The sequence below is a fragment of the Spermophilus citellus genome (assembly GCF_964194105.1).
Source record: "Spermophilus citellus genome assembly, chromosome: 4".
Taxonomy (NCBI): Eukaryota; Metazoa; Chordata; class Mammalia; order Rodentia; family Sciuridae; genus Spermophilus; species Spermophilus citellus.
In genome coordinates this window covers 205,136,320-205,156,219 of record NC_138185.1, presented here as the reverse complement: position 1 = coordinate 205,156,219, position 19,900 = coordinate 205,136,320, and the positions used below count along the sequence as shown (strand labels likewise).

The following is a 19,900-nucleotide window of genomic DNA, read 5'->3' as shown; positions in this document are numbered from 1 at the left end:
CTCAGACTTAAACAATAACAATAGTCAGTAAACTCATTATGTTCTTCAAAATGTTCAAATAGTACAAGTTGTCTCCTTAAAAAATAAAGCTAAATTATTCAAATGCACCAAGAAAACATTTTTTTTTTAATAATACACAGCTCACACAAAGGTCAGTGTTAGAAGGATTTTTTCCAGATGTATTAAATTTATCGATTTTCCAGTACTTCACTTGGTGAAGAATGTGCTTGTATCATATACACCATATCTTATTTTTGGAGAACCTATAATGAGAAGATGTTAGATTAGGCAAAGTTTTGTCAATCTGGGTTAGAGACCAGCATAGTTTCTGCATTTAATTTTAGGCTAACTTTGTGCAGAATAAATCTTGTTCTGAGAAAAATGAGAAAATATGGATAAATTCAATAAATTTTAACTGAGGATAAGACATTTAAAAAATGTTTAAAGGCATTTCAGACCTATCGAGACAGCAAGGACAGGATGGTTCAAATATTTTGTTGAAAAAACAAGTGCAGAGTGTTGTTTCTGGCTTTTGGCAGTTCTTTTCCTGTGAAATATGTTCTGATTCATAAAGTGTAGAGAGCTTATGACGTTCTTATAGAGTCACAGAAGAGGAAGAACCCTAGTAAACATTATAAAGTTTTAAGCTGGGCTACCCAGAGGACTAAACTGAAGGACTCTGTGTGAACTGAAAATACATTTAGCACAGAGACTAGCTTTGTAGCATAGCTTTGAACCTGCTTTGATACTATCTGTCCCTGTTCTAACTGCTCATCAAAATATAAGTAAATCTTTTGGGGGAGGAAGATATCATCATCCAGAACCTTGTATTATTTCCACAGTTTGTGATACAGTGCCTAGAATTCAATCAAGACTTAACAAGCACCTCAGGAAACAAAACCATACTACCAAAGAACACAAGGAAAATCAGGAAATAGAATAGGCATATAGACTCCTCAGATATTAGCATTATTATTTTAAAAGAATTAACATCTCAATTTTAAAATAATGGTTATTACTATATCAAGAAATTAGATCATATGGTATTTAATTCTAATAGAAAACAAGAAATTATAAAAAGAGTTAGGTAGAAATCCTACAACTGGAGAATATATAATGATTTAAATTAAGAATTTAATAGGTAGGTAGGGTTAAACAAGAGTAGACATATTTCTTTTTATGTTACTCTAAATAATTTTATAAGACCTATATCTGTGTGTATGCTTGAGTTATATAATAATATGATTTGGTTTCATGTTTTATGTTCTGTTTTTTTTCCTATCATGTAATTGGTGGTGAGGAAAACAATTTATTTACTCATTCAATAAATTTTAATTAAGGGCCTATTGTGCCTTTGCTCTAGTTATCTTTATCTTTAGAGTGGGTTACAGAACTCAACACAATTCTTGCTCTTAATGAAATACTAATCATTGAACTCACATTTAGTGTGGAAGTATTGATTGCTAAGAAAACCAGGATGCTTTGGCATGGTGGAAAATATATAGAGTGAATATGTTCTCTTGCTGCTTTCAATATTTTCTTGTTGTCTTTTAACATTTTGACTATGACATGTTTGGATGTGGATATCTTTTTATTTATCTAGCTTGTTCATTGAACCTCTTGAATATATATATAGACTAATGGTTTACTTCAAATTTGCAAATTATTTTAAGCTGTTACTTTTTCTAATATTTTTCTGCTCTTCTCTCTCCTTGGATGTTGTTATCCCATACTTCTCTGAGGCTATGTTAATTTTTCTTTATTCTTTTTTCTTTCTCTTTAGATGGCATAATCTCCATTGAACCTTCTTCAAGTTTGTGGATTCTTCTGCCAACTTAAATTCACTATTGAGGCTTCACATGAATTTTCCATTTTATTTCCTATACTCCCCAATTTGAGCCTTTCTATTAAAAATAGTATTTTCCCCCTGCTATATCTTATTTGATGAGACATCATCATTACTTTTATTTTTCAAAAATGTGTTTCTTGAGTTCTTCGAACATAATTGTAGTAACTACTTTGAGTACTTGCAAGTTAAGTTCAACATCTGTGCCTCCTCAAAGAGTATCTTTGTTGTCTTTTTCTTTTATTTGTCACACTTTATTACTTCTTTGAATGTCTTGTACTTTTTGTTGAAATTTTGCATTTTAGGTAATCTTTTAATACTGATTAATTCACTCTCCACCTTTCAAATTATTTATTTATTTAGTGAATTCGATAAAGTAGTTCATTTAAATGTGTTTCCTCTGCAGTATGCAACCTGTGATGTCATTTCTCCCAGTCTCTGTTAGGATGACAAGACTGTAGCTGGAATCTTTTTGACTGGCCAGTTCCCTGAAGTACCCATTCAGCTTATGGCTGTTCTGACTGTGATATCTCACCCAACTTTTGACCTTCATTAATTGTTACCTCATTCCTTTTTTTTTTTTGCTTTTGATAATACCTGGGGCATATATTGCTATGCAGTCTTACTTTTATTTGTGCCTCTATGCAATTGTAGGTTTTTTCCGATCTATGAGGGCATTCTCAGCATCCAAGAAATCTCTTTCCCTTGATTTTGCTGATTGAACATCTAGCTGATATGACGTTTCACTTATTGTTACTAGTATTATGAAATTATTAGCCTCATAAATGTTTACCCTCAAGATCTCAATTGTTTTTGACAGTGTCTGTAGTTGTATTTTTTTTAATATTCTCTTTCAACTACAGTCAGTTCCTTAGGCAGAAATATTTTTCTTTTTTTCTTTTTTGAAGCATGGGGATTAAACCCATGCCCTTGCACATATAAGGCAAGTGCTCTACCACTGAGCTATATCTTGAGACCTGAGCTATTGATCTTTCTGTTCTTGTAGTCTCCTTCTCAGCAGAACGGTTGTACTTTGTACTGGTGCTACTGGTTGGAATTGCAGCCTGTTTCTCTCCAGGGTGATGGCCTTGTTCTGCAAGTGGGTGGGGTGCTGGTCCCTTCTGTTGTAGAACATTCTCACTGTATGAGTGACTTAAGGCAAGGACTTTTTTGTCTATGATTCTTTGCCTGCCATGTCTTCTGCCTTACAAATGGGGGGCTGGTTGGGGAAAGGAAATTCCAGTCCTTTTGTAGTGTCTACCTGGAATAGAGCCTCGCATCACAGATCTGGGACTGTGCCCTTTTGGGGGTGGATTTGTATCCCCTACAGAGCAGCTGAGGTGAAATCCATGTCTTCTTGGTTATATATGCCTAGAATGAAATAAGTGGAGCTGTAAAGGGGAAGGATGGGAAATAGGTTGTTGTGGCTCACATGCCATAGACTCTCATTATTCTCACCAAGATTTAATAGAATTTCTTTAATTTCTGTTTATTCTGTGCCCTTAGGACAATTTTCAGATAATTAAATGGTTATTTTATTATACAGAGAAGTGAAAAATCTCAAATGCAGCTATACTTTGAAAAACAAAACAAATTTACATAAGAGATAAAATGGAACATGGAAGAATTAGGTGTCTTCAAAATGCTCAAAGAAAAATAATTTCGAACCTAGATCCATACCTGGAGAAAATACTTTTAAAAAGTCAAGGTGAAATAAAGATATTTCTAGACTACAAAACCTGATGAATTCATTTCAGTAGGACTACATTAAAGAAAATATTAAAGGAATTTTTGTCAAAGAGTATGAAAATGAAGCAGGGAAGTTCAATATATGGGGTAAAAATTTAGGAAACATATTGATATATGAATATTGATATTCATTTCTAATGATAATGTTTTGCTCTATTTAAATTATGTATATAATTAAAATTAGATTAGTAATACTGCATCATTTAGGAAGGTGTATTTTGAGTTAGTGTGTTTTAGATTATAGGAAGTTGTAAAAGTTTCCATGTTAATAAGTCAGGGATGCACATAATAATCCCAAAAAGAAGTATAATGGATATATATCAAGCTCATACAAGAGAGAAAATCAAACAAGTTTTAATATTTAATTATGAATGAAAACAAAAAATTCACATTAGGATAAGCAAAGATTTCTTAGCTAGGAAAAAAAATGAATCGTAAATCAAAATAGTTATAAATTACAATTCAACAAAGTTAAAAATTTCTGCTCTTTGCAAGGTATCATTGGTAAAATGGAAAACAAAACAAAATGACAAACTGTAGGAGAAAATATTCATAGTATATCTGAAATATTCATGGTATATAGTCACATATATATCTTTGTGTGTGTGTGTGTGTGTGTGTGTGTGTGTGTGTGTGTGTGTGTGTTTACATTATTCCAGGATTGCTTGGCCCAATGTTAGTAAGTTAATATAGTAGAAGAATTGTATTATCTCAACAAGTACCGAGAGAAAGCTTTGTGGCAAGTCAGTATCCATTAATTAGGGAAGCATACAGTAAAAAGAATGAGAAGTAAATTTCCTGATATTGAAGAGTACTACTACTTAACAGTGCAATGTTGACTGTGAGAAAAGAATTCCCTTCTTATTCATCAGCATACTAGGGCTTTTAGTCCATTGCAATAATGAAAAGAAAGAAAAGGTATCTGGGAAAGTAATAAATAAGGAATTTATTCTTAATTGACATTTAAAAATTACAGCATAGTTTGCTCATAAGTTATTAGCAGAACCAAGTGAGGTATACATTTCAGCTAAGATACCAATTAAAACAAACTATTCAGGCTTGTTTACCTAACAAACTGTTAGAGCTCGATTAAAAAAAAATAAAAACGAGTCATGTTCAGTTATATTGTTCCCCACCAGTATGTTGTCTTTTGTCGGAAGCAAAGTTTATGTACTGGCTAAATGGAATTGATTTTTAACTAAAATGTTTTAAAAACCAAAATGAATATTCACATTCAACATTAGGAACAAGAATGTAACTCTACTTACAGATATAATGGAGATGCAAATTATCCAATTTGTGTTTTATCAAATGAAAGGATATCAGACTCATAAATTAACTGTATATCTTTATTTCAAGCTCTAGATTATTAGTGTGAAATAGCAGTTTCAGCAATGATGTACAACCCAATTTTGTCTAGTGATGTAGTTTAGCTGTATGCACCTTTGGACTCCGAAGCGAAATCAAATCGTTGTGTTTAAATGTTTAATTTTACTCAGTTCAAACATAGGTAGTACTTAACAGTTGGCAGTGTTTTGGGATGATACGAAATTAGGAGTCATGTCTAGACTTCTCACTGGTATAGAAAGCACACCGATTTTACTTTGTTTGAATATTAGGCGAACTTTTGAATGTTGGGTGAATACAGTATGGGGACAATGTTGATTAACTTTATTTAGGATTTCCAAGAGCCATTCTTTTTTTAGGTTCTACTGGAGTCAAAACAGTAATTGCTAATTTTGTTTGAAATGATATATATTTTAAAAACACAAAGAAGAGCTCTTTTATCTCATTTATCCTTCCTCAGTTTCTGTTTCCTCCCCATTTCAAAAATAGAAATTTCTTGATTTTTTCCAAATATACAATGTTATTATGTCATGTAAGATAATGTGTTTGATTTTTTTCAGATAAGCCATGGTGCTCCATAATGATTTAATGCAGTAATATTACAGGTTAGGTTACATTTAGTTTGTCCTTCTCAATATTTTTCATCAAAGTAGGAGTAATATAATATTTTTAGATGGACTATGTAATTTATCATGGCCATCTCTATTACTGAATCAGTATTGCTAAAACTCAGGTACTTGTCTTTCATTGATTCTTGCTTTGGCCTCTGGCATTTCATGGCAAATGTATAATCAGTTTGTTCCACTTCAATCATAAACAGTCTAAAATACAAATCTGCTTAAAGCAGAATAGTTTTATTCTCTGAATACTCATTTTCCTTTCCAAAAGCATTTTAGTTACAGAGTTAAAATTATCAATCTAATAGAGTGTGTGAAAAATTAAGATAATACAAATGTACTTTGAGTTACATGTGTCAGGGTCAGATTTCCCCCATGGGTTGCTGGGGCCTAGATGTTAATTATGCACTCTCTTTGTGTTTCAAGGTTAAATAATCTGAACAAATATGTATTTAAAGGTGTCCATATTGTGAACATTATGGCTAATGAAACAGAAGTTAATATTTTACTTTTTTACAAAGAGATGAATGCATTTAATTAATTGAACATTATTTTTCTGTACTTTCTTTAAGCTTAGTATCATGTTTTATTAAAAAGTACAAGTAGTTATATGAAACAAATATGTTCTCATAGGATTCATGGAGAAATAATTATTTTTCATTAGTAGGACTTAGGGACCTAATATTTGGGGTTAATGCCCTTTGTGTGTTTCTGCTTCATTTGGTAAAGAGAAAATGATGACAAGTTTATGTGCTTGAAATTAATATGATTGAAAATAAAAAATTACATTTTTAAAAGAAAAATATTTGTGATATGGTTGCTACAATGTCCCATAATTTTATTTATTTATTTATTTATTTATCTCTCCCATGATTTTTTTGTTTGCTCCCTAACTCATTTAAAAGACAATTAATTTTAAAAGATCGTTAGTATTTGTTTTGCTTGAGTTTTTTAAAATGACCCATAGATTTTAAGTATATATTCTATTTTCAGTCAATTTGTATTTGAATAGAAAGTTTTATATACTATGGGTTCAGTGAGTGATGACCTAATTTAGCTTCATGTAGATATATTTCATGTCTGCTAGACTTGCTTTGATTGATTTGAGCTCTTTTATTCAAAGAGACTTGCCTTAGTTCTCTTGACTCTAGCAAATTGATTAGTTGTCCTCTCAGTATCAGTTCATGAAACACCTAAATTATACTGAAATGAATGAGTTCATCAAGACATGGAAGAATATGTCAAACTGATTTCCCAACAGAGGTGAATGGAGCATGTCTTAATTGAGAATCTGAGAATTTCAGGTGAAATCCTATTAAATCTGTTAATTCTTTTGTTTATTCAATAAAAGAAAAGCTTTTAATATCAAACTAATAATGTTTAGTGTGGGAAGAACTGCTCTAGGTATTCTATTCGGTAAGTGTTTCTAATATTATTGGTAGACCTGGCAATGCCCAGCTTCTATGAGGGATTGGGAAACTGCTGTTGCAAGGTCCTCTTGACTGTCATAGAGCAGGAGATTCACTACAAAACAGATTAATGTCTCTAGGAATTGCGGGACCAGAGCCAGAAACCAAAATTAGCAAGAATGTTGGTTGAATTAATAGTAATTCTAATACCATATTTACAAATGCATGTGCATACAATGGTAGCCATCTGTAGTTTCTTTACAGTAATTTTTTTATAGCTTCCTGTCCATTTTAGTTTAGATAAAACTAAATTACCTGTAAATGCAATTAACTGGTTACATGGAAACTCTTTAAATTTCCTCCACGATGGAAGAGTTTTAATTTGAATAAATACAAAATACAAATAAAATTTTAATATTTTTTACCTATTCACAAGTAGCCATCTCTGTACTCTCTAAGGTATTTTCATCCCATTGTGGATAGATTATCCCTATGCTCTTTAGCTTTAGTGTTTCTGCTTTTGCCTTTGTAAAGAACCAGTCTTTAAGATATGTCTCTCCTTGAAATATCATTTTTGTTTTAATCTATCATTTTGGTGTATTTGAACTGTTGGTACTTTTTATTGGATAGGGTATCTAGAAGCTGTATTTTGAAATAGCTTATTCTATTTTGGTTGATGTATTTGTCTGAGGAATCTTGTCATTAATAATTGTGTTCTCACAAGCATTTGTAACCAAAATATTTATTCTTAAAATGAATGTCACAAAAATATAAAGCCTTTTAGTCAACTCTAATAATTATATTTAACAATTATATTTTATGTTCGATAAAATGAATATAATTTAATATCTCATAATTTTGTTATACATTTTTATTTTGTATGTTAAAAAGTGTACATGTATATGTGTAAATATAAAACCATAGCTATTGTATAAAGTGTTTGATGTATCCATAATTGATAGACTAACTATCATAAACATTAAAATAATAATTTATAGTTAATTTCTCCCCCTGGAATTTATAAGGGACTTTCTTGAATCTTATGAATAACTGGGAAAATTGAACAAATTTAACACATGGCTTTTTCTCTTCATTAGTAAATAACAACTTTATAAAGGATTGTATTTCCATGTGACTTCCCTCTAACATTAGGATCCTTTTTTTTTTTTCATAAACATTGTAGAGTCAGATTAGTTTGAATCCTTAATATAGGCTTTATTTGTGAACACTTGGGAGAAGTGTCTTATTGATCAGAATTACTTGTTAATGTTTTCCCTCTTCCTCATTCTCCTCTGAAGCCCTTTCCTCCACCAATATCATTTCCCCCAATACCAAGAAAAACCTTGGCCTAGTGATGCTGGGAAACTTTCACTTCTGGGAGTGACTGGGATAACTACTAATTTTTCTCCCTATTTCCCACCCCCTCTCTTTATCTTAAATACTTTCATTAGCAACTGTTAAATTATCTTCTTTTGTTCCCTTAGCCACCACCTACTGTTAGCTCAGGACTCTTCTGTTGAAGAAAGCCTCATTGTTATAAAACACCAGGTTAATCAGGTGAAGGCCTTGAAGAGAAAAATGTCTGTGTAGACTAAGCAGTATAAATTGGAAAGAAAGGCAAGAATTGAAATGGAGAAGAAAGAATTGCTCAGATGAATCATATTTATTAAAAATAATTGTTATGTATCTGTCTTCCCTATTCTGCTGCGTGGTTCTCTAGAGCAGCGAAATATAGAACTGTCCCATCATATTCCTCTTTATATTTCAGCAGCTTGGATATTGCTGAGTGAAGTAAATGTTTATTGGATTGAATGGAAGCATACTGTATTTTCCTCAGAAAAACTGACAAGTGTGTGTGGATTTTTTTCCTCTTAAGTCTCAAATGCCAATGTTTATTTTTATATAAGCCAGCTCCGTTGAATTTGATTGCTGATATTGAATTCAGACAAGAAATGAATTGGCTCTAAAAGTCCATAGCTGCTTTAAAATGATGATCTTCAATTATTTTCAATGTTGCCATAATATTTTAATATCCTAGTGTTAGCATAATGCCTTTGGTGATTAATCTTCCTCAGGTACACATACCTGATCATGTTGAAAAACCTTTGAAAGCTTAAAGTGGATTTCAGCATCTTGTCAACTCAGTTTTTGACCTTAATTTCCAATTTCTTTTTAGCCCTATTGAACTCTTACTCCTCATCAACAGTCATTAGTAGCCCACTCTGAGACTCTTGCCCATGATTTTTTTGTTCTTGAATGCTCATTTTCTTTCCATCAGTGACCAAATTTTTTCTCTTCTTTACATTTTACTTTACCTCTTCTCCCCTTATTTGATCTTTTTTCCTTTGTGAGGTCTTACCAAATAGTTTCTGCTGAATTTACTAGCTTAACTCCTGCTTGTACTAGCTAATAAATATTGATGTCCCTTCCCTCCTGTGCAATCATTGTTTCTCATGCAGTTCTTTCCTCAGTGCCTAACCTATTGAAACAAAGCCCTTGTCCAGGAGTGGCGGAGGAGTAGCCTGGATGGGCTGGAGCACCTCCACTGAGCACAGGGATGCCCAGAACCTGCCATGTGGGTGGGGGCCTGAAGGGTGGAGAGCCAGGGTGCACTGACCTGTCAGTCTACCATGGCCTGAAAATGGAAGAAAAGCAGACCCAAATGTAGATTGCAGGACTAATCAATACCATTAATACTTTCTGAGACCTGATACTTTTCAAGACCTGGTTAGCATAAATTTGCACCAATAGGGTTGATACTTTTCTAAAACCTAGTTTACATAAATTTGAACCAATAGTGTTGACCCAAGAGCTGTATAAACCCCTAAACTAGCCCACCGAGATGGCAATCTACTACTATTGGGTCCCTTCTTGCCCTGTGAGAATTCTGTCTCTGTTCTCAGTTGAGTAAATTCGACTTTTTTCACTCTTTCCTTCCATTTCTTGTGAATTTCATTCTTTGGCCTGGAAAGAAGAAATTGGCGGTGAAACTGCTGGGGTCTGGTTTGATATTGAGGGAGTAGTCCTCTATTGAGAGATGTAACTTGCCCCTCAATCTTAGTGGAGCGAAATATAGCATGCCAGCTGCAGGCTGCAACCCTTGGAGGTGACAGTGGCAGCATCTACTAACATTAAAATGGGCTTTCTCTCCTGCAGTGGCCTGCAACTTTCACACACTCCACCTGCCAGCAGAAGAAAAGAATCTAGTTTAATCTCAAACTCTGGTTTCCTTATCATCTTGAACACAGAAAGTAATAAATAGTCTATGCTTGGTTTTATTTAAATCTATGTCAACCTTATCCTGTGATTTTTCTTTCTTAGTTTCAAAAAAGTCCCAGAAACATCAGTACATTAAAGATTCTGTAATTTCCTATTCAAGATTTCCTCCTGTCACTGGAAAGAAAATGACCAGTTATATAGTTATTAAACAGTTTGCCTCATATTTAAATATATAGTAAAGTGAAATTTATATAAGTTTGACTATTAGGGCTCTGTGGCTAATCTTTTTTCTTCCAAAAATTTCCTATTTAATCTTGGATTGATCACTCTGTTCCTCAATTTCCTTATCTCTAAAATGTGAACATTGATTATCTCTCTTATCCTAACATTTCCTGTAGTCAAATATACACTATCTTCATAAAATGTACCAAGTACTTTTTTGGATGCTTTATCTAAATGATCTCATGTAGATTACCATTTCTCTGATATTGAGTCAATTTTATAAATGAAATTGTTTTGGCTCTTGGATGGTAATCAATTCTTGTAAGGTCAGAGGATGGCCATGCTGGTATTTGAACTCAAGTCTGTGTGACTTGTGCTTTTCCATGATTTGCCTCTACCTTCTAGAAGGATTACTTTTGAGTCACTGAAGTCTCTTCTCATTTACCCTTATAGGTTTCCACACAAAGTTATGTACTGTAGATACAAATGAGTATTTATATATTACTTAGTTAACTCTGGTTTATTTGGGCAAGATTTTCAACTTTGGTTCCATGTTTTAAAATGGTCAGTCTTTGTGTTAAGTTGACTATCCAATTTTTCCAATTTTGTAATTTCAAGTTTGTAGATATCCTACTGTAATCAATGTATGTATAATTATTATCTTAGCTGTATGATCAGTTAAAATTAGATTTTATGGTGGACCCTTTCTACACCATTTTTTGAAGGGTTCATTTTCTATGTTTGTTTTAATGCTGTATTTATATGATTCTGCTGTGTAGTTTTCTTAGATTGTGAATATTACTACTTTTAGAAGTTAGAAAAGGAGCCAATGGCAATCAAAACCAAGCAATTTTAAAGGGAGAAAGTTCTAAATACATTGTTTCTCAGGTATTATTTGCTATTGTTTTTAATTAAGAGCTTTTTTAGGCCTTTTAATTTTCATTCTATTTCATCACTTTAGTACTGGGTAGGAAAGAATTATGGAGTAGTGCAAGACTACTCTCCTTAGATAGGCCTGAATGCAAGATAAGACTTTTCTGGCATTTGAGAACTTGAATGATAAACATTTCTGTACAGTGATATGAACTATCCCCAAATGATAATAAAGGTAGCTCACTGTGCTTAAACTGTACAAATAATGTAGTTATGTTGCTTACCTGCTTTCCATCTGGGAACCTGAAATTTTGGCATGTTTTAGGCAGAGGGAGCCTAATTGACAAGCCCCTAATTAAACCTTAGGTATTGAGCTGCCTGCCAGTGATCTGCCCTGATATACAACATGTTGTCAGAATTCATTGCTAAAGGAATTGAGCAGGTCCTGTGTAACTCCATTCGGAGAGGACTCTTGGAAATTTGCCCCTGGGTTTTACTGAACTTCACCCCATGTTCCTTTTCCCTCTGCTTTTTTGCTTTGTTTTCTTTTCACATTAATAAATTTTAGCACAAGTCCAATAATATGTTAAGAACAATGAATCTTTTTATCATCAAACCTGAGATTCTTAATACAATTACACATCAATGTGTTTCCCCATTTGAAGAAAGAGAAATATTTTAGATTTATTGGGAGATTTTATAAATCTTTTGACAGTGTATGGGAAGGAATTCTTGTCTCTGTTTTTTGATTTTTCTTTTCATTTTCTTGCTTTGACAGTGCTTATATAGTGAGAAGTAAATATTGGACTTGGTAGTAAATATTAATGTAATTTGATGGAGAAAAAAATGTTTATTACAATTAGACTTTTCTTGTTGGTTATTTGATGAGGAGGGATTAAAGAAAATGCCAAAACAATGGCTGAGTAGGATTTTTAGCAAAAGAATATAGGAGGAATTCTATGATAGATTTTACCTGGAGCATAATACAGACTGACAAGATTTTTTTTTCCTGTTGAAATTCAAACTTGCTTTCCATTAAGTGGGGATAACCATATTTGTTTACAATATGATCTATACCTTCTTCTATACATTTACACTTACTTACAGGTGAATCATTGTATATTGATGTTGATGTGAAAAAGTCTGCCTTTTTTTTTAACCTTTATATGTTTATTTAGGTCTTTTATGTGGTACTGCATGCTAGGCAAGCATTCTACCACTGAGCCATAACAGCCTAAAAAGTCTGCAGTTTTTAAGTAGGAGAATAAAAGTGTTTTTATGTTTAAGATTTGGGCTTGTTTGTATTAATCCTGAGTCTATTAATGTTGCTCTTTAAAGAGAGAGAAAAATAAATAATATTGAACTTATTTTGCCTTAAGGTTCAAAGGAATTACTAAAGGAATCCAAAGAATTTTATAACTGAGTCCATTATAAATTTGAGACAATCTAACTGTAATCTTATCTGTTTATCATTTTTAGACATCTTCTCTTATTCATTTCTTTCTGTGGGTGTGGTTATTCTCACTATTTAAATACTTAATTCCACTCCATTTCTACCTTTCCCTCATGAGACAGAACTTTCCCAACATTTTGGTAGGACTGTCCTTTTGTTTGGAGTTGGACATCAGAGAAGTTCACTTTCAACATGCTAAATTTAAGATGCATGTGGGACTTCTATAAGTAGAAAGTCATTAAACAATTAGATACTTAAAAGTCTGGAGTTAAGCGTTCTGACTTTGGAATTAAGGATATTAATATACGAATGATATTATGTAGAAGGAATGATGGTTAATATTGGAAAAGGCAGAGTTAATCTTATTTGAAAGCTAAATGGTAGAAAAAACCTAGAAACCTAGAAAAAAACTAAAAACCTAAAAAAACTAGAAAAGGAGATAATGAAAGGATGAGAAGAAAATGGAGAACTTCTGAGAAGTGATGATATAAGTCAAGATGGAAGAGAGGCTCAAGAGTGATCAAGCTGAAATTAAGTGTCACATGCTTTAAGGAAACTAGGCAAGGAAAGAATTTTAGAGTCCATTGTCTTTATCTGTACATGATCTTTAGGAATCTTAATGAGAGCTGTTTTAATTGTATGGTAGGTGGAAAACAGATGCAGAAAACGCAATGATTTGGAAATATGATTTTATGGGCATCAAATGTGGACTACTCTTTCCAGGATCTTGGCTTAAAATGATGAAGAGTACAGGGGGCTAGTTAAAAGATAATGTAAAATTGAATTAAATTATTTTATTTTTAAAATTTCTGTTATTTTTCTAGATGAACATAACATTACCGTTGTTTTTTTAAGATGGACAGTGTAGAGTAGAATAATGCAGTAGAAGAAGAGATTCAGTGGGCTGGGGTTGTGGCTCAGTGGTAGAGCACTTGCTTCTCATGCATGAGACCCTGGGTTCGATCCTCAGCACCACATGAAAATAAATAAATAAAAATAAAGATTAAAAAAAAAAAAGAAGAGAGATTCAGGACATGGGAAAGAAAACATGATTGAATTAGTGAAGTTTTTGATGGATGTGGAAGGAAAGAGCAAAGACAGGTTAATTTGCCTAAGGAGGAAGAGCTCTTTCCCTCAGATGCTGGAGAGGAGGACAGAGGAGCTGTTGATAAGTCTCAGAATGGTACAGTTAGAGCATTTTTGGTGTCTCCTGCATTAACTGCCCCCAATTTTACCTCAAAAGGAGGAGTTATGTTTCATACTGAAAGTGAGGGAAAGAATGGTGGGAAAATGAGGTGAGACATTTTGGAATGACAGTTGTGTGAAATGGATATAAGGTCATGTGGAGGAATTTCACATGCTTATCAATGTTCATTCTCACATTAAAATATGTATTAATCATGGGCTCTGATGAAGTGGCTCTCGGTGTGTGGTCACATGAGCTGAATCTTTGTTATGATTTTCCTTAAAAGTAACCTGAGGTAGGAATTATGAAGTCTTTTCAATTCACTCAGAGTTAGTGGTTTTGTTGTTTAAATGTGATGAAAGAACAGTTTAGCAAAGGAGTTTGAGTTTTGAGCAAGAGAGTGGCTAAAAAGTGAAAGAATAGGGAGTCTGAATTAGAGAACCCAAAGTTTAAAGGAATTTTCTAGGGTGTGGCCATCTCCTGGGGTAGTGACAGGGAGAGAGTGAAAAAACTGGTTAGATCCATAGATCAAGTCAGATTGGAGGCTGAGGGAAAGACCTTTTGTCTTACAGGCAGAAGTTCTGATAAAACATAATCCACAGGACCAGGGGAATGGGTAGCTGAAGAGGCGTAGAGTTAGAGTCATCCGAGAAGCTGGAAGTTGAAAACATGGACTCGGGAGTCTAACTGTCGAGGTCCTAAGCTGCCTGCCCTTGTTTTAGTTATATGATCCTGGGCAAGTTCTTAACTGCACCAAGCATCTGTTGCTTACTAAAATGGGGATGATAGTGGTGTGCCTTACTTTAGTTTTGTGCTGAGATTGAATGAGATAATTTAGATAAAGTATTTGTTCAATCTCTCGCACAACTCAGGTGCTCAGAAAATTTCAGTAGTACTTGTATCATTATTGCTAGTTCCTATTTGTCATTTAGATCTCAGCTTGTACATCACTTTCTAAGAGAGACCCTTTCCCATCACCCTATGGAATACAGACCTCTTCAGGTAACTCTCTATCATATTTTAGTAACTAGTACTATTTACTGTTGTAATTTAGCTGTTGGTGTAAGTACCTCCCCAGTTTATTGTTAGCTTCTTTGATATTAAAACCACTTCTAATACATTTTTCTATAAATCATGTGTCTGAGCCAGTGATCAGGGCTAATGGAATTGAAACCTAAAGATTCTGCTGTTGGACCAAAAGAACTTTGTAAATGTTTCAAGTCTGTTTGTTTGTCAGATCCTTAGTACAATGAAGATGAAATTTACTGTTTAGTCAACCCACAGCATCGTCTTAGCCTATTAGTCTGATATTGGGTATAATGATCCTCCTTTCAAGTACTTGTTTAAAAAAAATAATAGTTCCACCTATCTTTTGATATGGAATCACTTGATTGCCATTTGTTAATTAAGTTGATTTCTAGAATATTGGTAAAACTTTTAGAAAAAGGGCAAAAGGTAAACCACTATTACTAGGATTTTCTGATCTCATTTTAGAATTTTCCACACAAACAATTGCATGCTTCTCAGTTTACTGTTTTGTTTGGGTGGACAAAGGAGTGACTCATCTCTTCCAGTCTGTGTTTAGCAAACTGAGCAAATGCAAACTTGTTGATCAGAAATGAGCCTTGTTTTCGAGGCATTATTATGTCTAACATTTTGCCATAATGTCAAACCATGACTTTAATCATAGGGAATTTATATTTAACTTTATTTGAGTCACTGATCATGGGTAATATTCTGCAGTTGAGCCAGAATAATTTTGTAAATTTCCTACTTTGTTCATTTTTAGTGCCTTAGTACAGTGTAGGTGATACTTATTATACTACAGCTTCGTGTTAGCCTTTGGATTCCATTTTTATTTGAATACATGACCTTTTTAGGTTAGTTTTGTTGTTCTAGGTATTTGGAAACTCAGGATCAGGAAGGATAGCTCCTGTGACACATTGTAAATATTTGACTTTGAATTTGTCATTTTCTTATAATGCTTTAGAACAGTGGTTTAATGTTAATGATCATAACATTCTTTTACTTCAATAAAAGCAATAGCCTCTCATTTTTTGAACTTAAAATAAACATTTACTTATTTACTTATTCTCACATTAAAATGTTTTACTTATGATGATTTAATATAATTTCTAAATATATTAATGACCACCCTTGTTTTAAGAAGGCTAGATTTTAAGATTTGTTTCTTGATTAGAGAAATATCTCAAATAAATTTAAATTGTTTAAAAATCTATACTGTACTTCATGTTAGCCTGGGGTAAGTATTTCAACTTATTTCAGTTTAACTAGAAATAATCTATCTATAAACACTTTATTGGGAATCTTTCAAATGAATTTTTAACTCTAGTGGCATCTATATAGATACTTCTGTCATCAATGCTCATTTTATCGTTACTGAGTTTTACTTTACTATAGTAAAATTTTATGTGCTGCCAGAAAGTGAAATGTTACATGATTGCTTCTAATAACCTTCTAATAATCTGACAGCATTTTAAATCACTGACATTTTCTTCATTTGAACAATATACTAGGTTTTTACTGAAATAACACATATTGTTTTTCTCAACAGTGGCTTCTATTTTAGTGACAATTGAAAAATATATATATTTTACCTTTTTGGAAAATAGTCTACAAAAGAGATAATATTTTGATAAAAATTATTTCCAGTTAATGGGATCATAAAATACAGAGAAAAAGATTCATATTTTCTAAATTGATTGCTAACAAAATTCAATACTAATGATTTCCATTTCAGTGACATTAGAGATTGTCATTGCATTTTGTGTTACACATCGAGTTTTGACAAGAATTTACTTTTAATATTTCATATGCTTTATTCCTAGAATTTAACACATGAGTTGGAGAACAGGGAAAAACAACAACTACAGATGTTGGATCAACTCAAGGAAATCCAGAACCACTTTGAAGTATGTGAGGCTGACCGTAAACAGGCCAACTTCCAGATCTCAGAGCTGACTCAACATGCAGAGGAAGCCACCAAGCAGGCGGAGCAGTACCTCAGTGACTTCCAGCAATCAGAGGCCCTGAGAGAGGAGGCAGAGAAGAGGAAAGAATACCTCAAATTGAAAGCTCAAGAAACCATTAGGCAATGGAAGCTTAAGCATAAGAAATTAGAGCGGGCATTGGAAAAACAATCTGAAACTCTTGATCAGCTGACAGACAGGAATAATCAGGTATAAAAGCCAATTCTTCAGGAATGATTTCTGCTGTAACTAACCAGTTGTTCATCCATCTTTTGAGCTGACACTTGAGTGCTGTGTTGTGCATACACTGTTATCAATATGTCCTTGAGAGAAGAGTTTTTATGTTTTGTGTGTTTCAAAGCCAAAAGTTCTTCAGTTTATTTTCTTAAAATCCTCTTTAATAGTTAAACATTCAGGGATTTACAGAGTTAGCCATTAAAGTAGATCCACCCTCTACCTCTGTTTAGCTTTAATTTCCCTAATATGAATTATTCTTTAGTATTCTAATATTCAAATGGAAGAAAATCTTCAAATATTCCTTAACTTTTCATATGACTTCCCTCAGTCCATGTGTTTCAAAATCTCATTTATTTGAATATTTCAGCTTGAGATTTGACTAGAAAGAGGCATTTTATTTTATTTTATTTTTTATTTATTTTTTTATTGGTTGTTCACAACATTACAAAGCTCTTGACATATCATATTTCATACATTAGATTGAAGTGGGTTATGAACTCCCAATTTTACCCCAAATGCAGATTGCAGAATCACGTCGGTTACACATCCACAATTTTACATAATGCCCTATTAGTAATTGTTGTATTCTGCTACCTTTCCTATCCCCTACTATCCCCCCTCCCCTTCCCTCACATCTTCTCTCCCTACCCCATCTACTGTAATTCATTTCTCTCCTTGTTTATTTTCCCATTCCCCTCACAACCTCTTATATGTAATTTTGTATAGCAATGAGGGTCTCCCTTCATTTCCATGCAATTTCCCTTGGAAAGAGGCATTTTAAATGTGCAGTAGTTACTATGGGGCTACTTCTTGGCAGTGGCTATTATAGGCTTAGTTAAATCAGTGACATTGACAGTCTCACTGAGTAGTGTTATCACATCACAAGTCTCTTCAACATTCTGTGTTTATATCCTTTTCTTAGTAACAAAAAAGCATTTTACTTATCTGTGCCTGCATTTCACATCATCTTTTCTCTTGTATAATCAGTTGCTTTGAATGGATTTGATATTACTATGTTGATTCTCTACTAAATCTTTGGGTTGAATTAAATTCAGATGCTTATAAGATAATAAGCAGGAAAGTCATGATTGATTTTTGTACATGTTTAGTCTTGGCTTATCATTTGTCATTTGTCACTTGTCAAGAACTCAGAACATTCCAGAAAAATAATTGTTTGGATAAGTTGACTTTTTTAAATAAGAAAAACAATTGGACAATTTTATTTATAAAATCAATTGACAGTACTTAAGAGTGACAGATGCTAATTTCAGAAGAGGCTTCCTGGGAAAGATGCTTTATTTTTTACATGGGAGTTTCTCAGTCATATAGAAGATGGAGGGAGCCATCACTCTGCATTCACTGTGGAGAGCTTTTCATTTTAACCCATCTGACACAAACCGAGTGACTGGTTGCCCTGAGATAAAGCAGATCTTAAGCTCAGACTTGAATCCAAACTAGTTTGATCCCAGGAAATTGCTCAACTTTGATTTTTCAGTTGTTATACTGGTCTTGCAACTGGTTCAGTAAGTTGATTAGAAGGGAAGTAGCTAGAGAGATGAGTGATTGAGGAGATTTGATTGAGAATCATCTGGGGATTTTACTTAATTAGAGGAAATTGAGAAGGACCCATGTCATCAGACAGTGTCCCAATTCATGGGAAGGTGCTGAGAGTTTTCTAGATTGAGTTTTTAGAATATTAAAAATGTTAAACAATCCTGATATAATTAGTTTTCTTACTTAGCATTGCTAATAATAAGCAAAGAAGTAGTTTTAAAGTGATTGCCATAGTTAGGATAGTATCACAATTATCACAGCAGGCATTGTAATTTGTCCTTTAAAAGCCTTAAAAATTAATGCAGCATGTTGCAGTTAGAGCAATGGTTAATTAAAGAAGAAAGGGTAAAAAATGCTTCACTGTGGATTCAAGTGTCCAGTAAATCTATGATGTAGTAATATGTGTTAAATAATTTTGGACAAAAGTATTTTTAAAAAAATATCTAATTGACTATTATTTCTCTGGAATATTTAATATTTTTTAACGGTCCTGGGAGTTGAACCCAGGACTTCATGTGTGGAGGCAAGTTCTACCACTGAGCTACACTCTGATTCTTTTTATTTCTACTTTTGAGACAGAGTCTCACTAAGTTATCCAGGTTGGCCTTGAATGCTATTCTCCTGCCTCAGCAACTTGAATAGCTTGGATCAACAAGTGTGTGCTAACATACCCAGCTAGAAATATTCAATTCTTAATAAACTCACAACATTACCATAGACGTAAGTAATAGGATCCACTATCCATTATTTTTTTGGCCAATTACTTTCAAAAGATGACTCCATGGTGTATTTAGAAGTGTATATTAAAATAAAAATGATACTAGTTTATAACAAAACATCTGTGATTTAAAGAATAAATTAGTTACAAGTAGTCTTGTTGACCCACTTTATATGGTCAAATGATACAATCTTTATATTTGCGAAATGATTCTGTGCCTATATCCATTTCTTATTTTGTAGCATAATTTATTTTCTACTTTAAGCTTCCTCACTTAAAAATAATATTAAAAAGCCAAATGATTTTATTTTCTTCAAATTCTTCTGAGTGTTTTTTACTCTCTTTGCTTTATACATTTCTGGAAACTTGTTAAGATATTACAGATCTACTTGATTATTGGAAGATATGTAATATCAAATGAATAACATATCATTTTATAATAAACCAAAAAGATTAAGTTGTATTCTTTCTTTGAAGGAT

General features: G+C 32.9%; 1 protein-coding gene across 1 annotated transcript in view; it reads left to right on the top strand.

Moving 5' to 3' along the window:
- The window catches only part of CEP128 (centrosomal protein 128), a 414,945-nt gene that overhangs the window by 116,108 nt on the left and 278,937 nt on the right, over window positions 1-19,900 (top strand). The window contains exon 15 of the mRNA XM_081292429.1: window positions 16,771-17,121. Coding sequence (XP_081148555.1) covers window positions 16,771-17,121 — 351 coding nt within the window. The remainder of the gene's footprint in view (window positions 1-16,770; window positions 17,122-19,900) is intronic.